Consider the following 3,895-nt stretch of genomic DNA (forward strand, 5'->3'; position numbering starts at 1 on the left):
TTAAAGACTTGATCGGGGTAGGTGGATGCTTAAGGTTTAGGGTTTTCCAAAAGAGGGTGATCGGTGTTGGATAAGGTTTTTGATGTGAGGAAGAAAATGATTGAAATAAGAATAGAATCTGCCATGTTTGAAAGGACAAAAATACATCAGACATGCTAGGCAAGTGTGGCAATTAACGGAGACAACTACCGGCAAATTAGGGACCAAACGCGTGTTAAAACCAAATGTCAAAGATGCCCAGAGTGCAAAACAAAAATTAGGGACCAAACGTTAAGTTTTTGCAAACCAGAATGATCATTTCAGTAATTTATTCTAAATAATAATTTAAAAAAAAAAAAAAAAAAAAAACTTTAATCTTATAAAATGAAATAGAATCGCGACCAGCATGATACTGATTTTTACCAGGAAAAAAGGGGGAAGAGTTGAGGACATGTTTTGTGGCCTTGAGTACTCCATCTCTTCGTAAACTAATCGTTCGAAAATTTCTAGATCCGCATCAAAGGTACACTCATTCTCGATTTCTAACTCATGCTTTTCTCAGATTCTCCAATTTTACATTATTGTTTATCAATGTTTCCTATTGCTAGATCTAGTTTCATTAGAACCACGATCGGATTAGGTTTGTTAATCAAATCAACATTGCAATGTGGATCATCCGTCGAAAGACTCCTCTTATTATCCTTCACCATGATCATGAAATTTCTGTAAACGTTGAAATCGTTGCGATTACTGATCCCAATGTCATTTGCTTTAATTAACCACATAACACTTCGATATACAACAAATCTAGCAAAATCAACGGATATTATAGATCCCTTTTGCAATAAATGCAACAAATTTATTCCCGGGTGTACAAAAATACGCAAGTCTGATCAAAGTTTCAAACTTTCAATCCACGATTACTATATTCTGTAGCGATATTCAATATTATTACAAAAAGATTGATAAAAATGAGATCTAATACATCATACATGTACCAAAATGCGCAGATCTGTTCATGGAGTCGGAAACAGAGCCTAAGCATATGATGATTGAGCATGATGTTTCAAATAGCATGCAGATTGATCCAACAAAAGCTCGATTTCCATGTTGTATAGTGTGGACTCCTCTTCCAGTTGTTTCATGGCTCCTCCCTTTTGTTGGTCATGTTGGAATTGGGCGTGAAGATGGAGTGATTGTGGACTTTGCAGGACCTAATTTTGTGTCAGTTGATAACTTCACATTTGGGGGTGTATCTCGCTATATCCAAATAACCAAAGAAAAGGTAAATAAAATACACACATTTTTTTAGTCTCTAATTCTCTATCTATAATAAGAAAAGTATATAATAGAAAGAAATGAAAGTAAGATGCTATAATTTATAAATACATAAAAGTACATTGTTATTTCTTGCATTTAAACAGAGTCCAATTCCAATCACTCGTCATCCTTCCACCACATATAGAACCGAAGAAGAATTTAAGCTTGTAGAATTGGGAAGAAACCAATACACATGGGATGAATCCTTGAAGAAAACAACACAAGAATACCAAAAGCAAATTTATAGCATTTTAACGTGTAATTGTCACTCATTTGTGGCTAATCATCTTAACCGAATGGAACCCGGGCCCACGTCCGGTTGGAATGTGGTGAATGTGGCGGCTTTGGTTTTGTTGAAGGGTAAATGGGTAAATACACAATCGATGATAAGATCTTATTTGTCATTTATGGTTATGTTCTTCTTGGGTGTTACATTTGGAGGCGCGAATTTTCTAACGTTTTTGGCGTTTGTTGTGTTTGTTTTGTTCGGGTGGTATGTTTGTGGTACGTATTATTTTAAGAACTTTATACAACTTTAGTAGGTTTGTTGTTGTGGAAATATTGATTACAAGAGATACTATTTTGTTGTGTTTATAGGTCTTTTTTTTTTTTGGTGAAATGATTGTTGTTTGTATAAGAAGTTGGTGTGTTGAAACTTTTCATCTAGTGTTTGGTGTGATTGTACTTTGAGAAGGAATGAAAAAGAAATTTATTTGTTTTGTATGATGTAACAAAATGTGGGCCATTTATGAAGAAAATATGATTTCTTTGACTTTTGTTGATTTCAAAGCTAGCTTGTTTATTTTATTTTATTTTATATTGGAACCAAATGAAAAATAGCAAAGATGATATATATATATATATATATATATATATATATATATATATATATATATATATATATATATATATATATATATATATATATCAACCGCCTGGTTTTCATGATCCCAATAAACGCGATATTGATTGCCACCTCCAGAAATCTCTATATGATCTCAAATAGGCAACACACGCTTGGTTTCAATGTTTTGGTAGTTGTGTAGTCCGACTTGGTTTTCACTTTTCAACACTACTGATTCCTCACTATTTGTTCTCGCTCCTAACTAGCGTATTTATTAGTGTATGTTGATGACATAATCCTTACTATATCTATCATGACTCTCCTCACTCGGATATTTACATCCTTAAATTGGGAATGTTCAATGATCGGCCATTGTTTTCTCGGTATCTTAGAGTGCGTTTGATTGCAGAAAATTTTCTAGTTTTTCATGAAAATTTTCAAATGAAAATGAAAGTTTTGAAAACGCGTTTGGTTGATTCAGTATTCAACATTTTTCTAAGAAAATGAAAATTTTCTGTTTTTTCAATTTGTATGTAAGCTAAAAAAGTGAATTTTAAGGTTTTCTAAATTTCTAAGTTGTAAAAATGAAAACTCCACCGTTTCTAACCAAACGCGTTTTTTAAAATTTTCATTGAAAACTGAAAATGAAAACTCGATTTTATTTTCTAAAAAAATAAAAACAATTTTCTACAATCAAATGTATCCTTAGTCACTCACACTTCTAAAGGCACTTCTAAGGGCATGTTCTTTTCACAAAAGAAATGTGCTACTGAGATACTTGAAATTGATGGTGCCAAAATGTCCAACCGGAAAAATACGCTCACTCACAAAGTTGTCGCATTCGATTCTTTTGGATCGTGTCCTTACAAAATCTATAAACTAACCGGTTTAGTAGTTAAATAATTAAATGATAGAAAAGTTAAATAATTACTTGAATGAAAGAAAAGGCATAGTATTAGTGGGTTCTGAAAAGAAATATTACATGTAGCGGTTTATGAGATAAAAGACAGAAAAACGTGCTTTTTTAGAAATCTGCCATATATTTTTATGTAATTTCTAATGACATTCTTTTTACAAAATTTAATGATTTTAATAAATTAAGATTTTGTCCTCTGAAATTAACTACAAAATATATTTTAATTATCTTATCGACAAATAACGAATTTTTATAAGACAAAATTGCAAAAATAATGCCCGTGGTATGCATTTTTTTGGGGGGTTTTAGTCAAAACCCCGACTTTTTTGGCTTCGTAGTCATTTTGACCATGTTTGCTTAAGATTTTGGTCCCTCGAAAAACTGAAAAGACTAAAATGCCATTTCTAATATACTTTTTATATTTATTCATTTTAATTTAAAGGAAAAAGACAATAGTTAATTAATTTGGGCCTCTCTCTCTCTCTCTCTCTCTCTCTCTCTCTCTCTCTCTCTCTCTCTCTCTCTCTCTCTCTCGGGTGTCAACATCATCTTCATCAAAATGTTTTCCTATACATATTCCATTCCAAAATCATTAAAATTAATCAAACCTTCAAGAGTTTTCCAGTATAATCTTTAGAACATTTACCTAAACAAACACAAAAATCGATCAAATCTAGCCTCAACAACATCAATCATCTCTTATCTCTTTCAAGAGTTTCGACACACAAGTTATACCAGATCTTGTCACTAGTATATGGATCATCGTTCTTAGATGAAGAGCTTGGTGAGCATATGTGATTTTTAGAGTATGATGAAGCAGTAAATAGCATAGTTGA

The 3,895-nt window shown here is 32.1% G+C and overlaps 1 protein-coding gene across 1 annotated transcript; it reads left to right on the forward strand.

Moving 5' to 3' along the window:
• Nucleotides 1–387: 387 nt before the first annotated feature.
• LOC145097287 (protein RTE1-HOMOLOG-like) lies at nucleotides 388–2,018 on the forward strand. The gene is made up of 3 exons (XM_079034825.1): nucleotides 388–502; nucleotides 990–1,264; nucleotides 1,404–2,018. Exons 2-3 carry the CDS (start codon nucleotides 998–1,000, stop codon nucleotides 1,836–1,838), a joined length of 702 nt encoding a protein of 233 aa, XP_078890951.1. The 5' UTR covers nucleotides 388–502; nucleotides 990–997; the 3' UTR covers nucleotides 1,839–2,018.
• Nucleotides 2,019–3,895: the final 1,877 nt, after the last annotated feature.

Source organism: Lactuca serriola, chromosome 4 (assembly GCF_051521515.1).
Source record: "Lactuca serriola cultivar US96UC23 chromosome 4, Lser_US96UC23_V15, whole genome shotgun sequence".
Taxonomy (NCBI): Eukaryota; Viridiplantae; Streptophyta; class Magnoliopsida; order Asterales; family Asteraceae; genus Lactuca; species Lactuca serriola.

What these genes read in the sequence shown, in the direction of transcription:
- LOC145097287 (XM_079034825.1), top strand. Translation starts at nt 998, where the DNA reads ATGGAGTCGGAAACAGAGCCTAAGCATATGATGATTGAGCATGATGTT. An exon ending in TCCAAATAACCAAAGAAAAG is followed by an intron (nt 1,265 to 1,403) that starts GTAAATAAAATA and finishes GCATTTAAACAG; the next exon opens with AGTCCAATTCCAATCACTCG.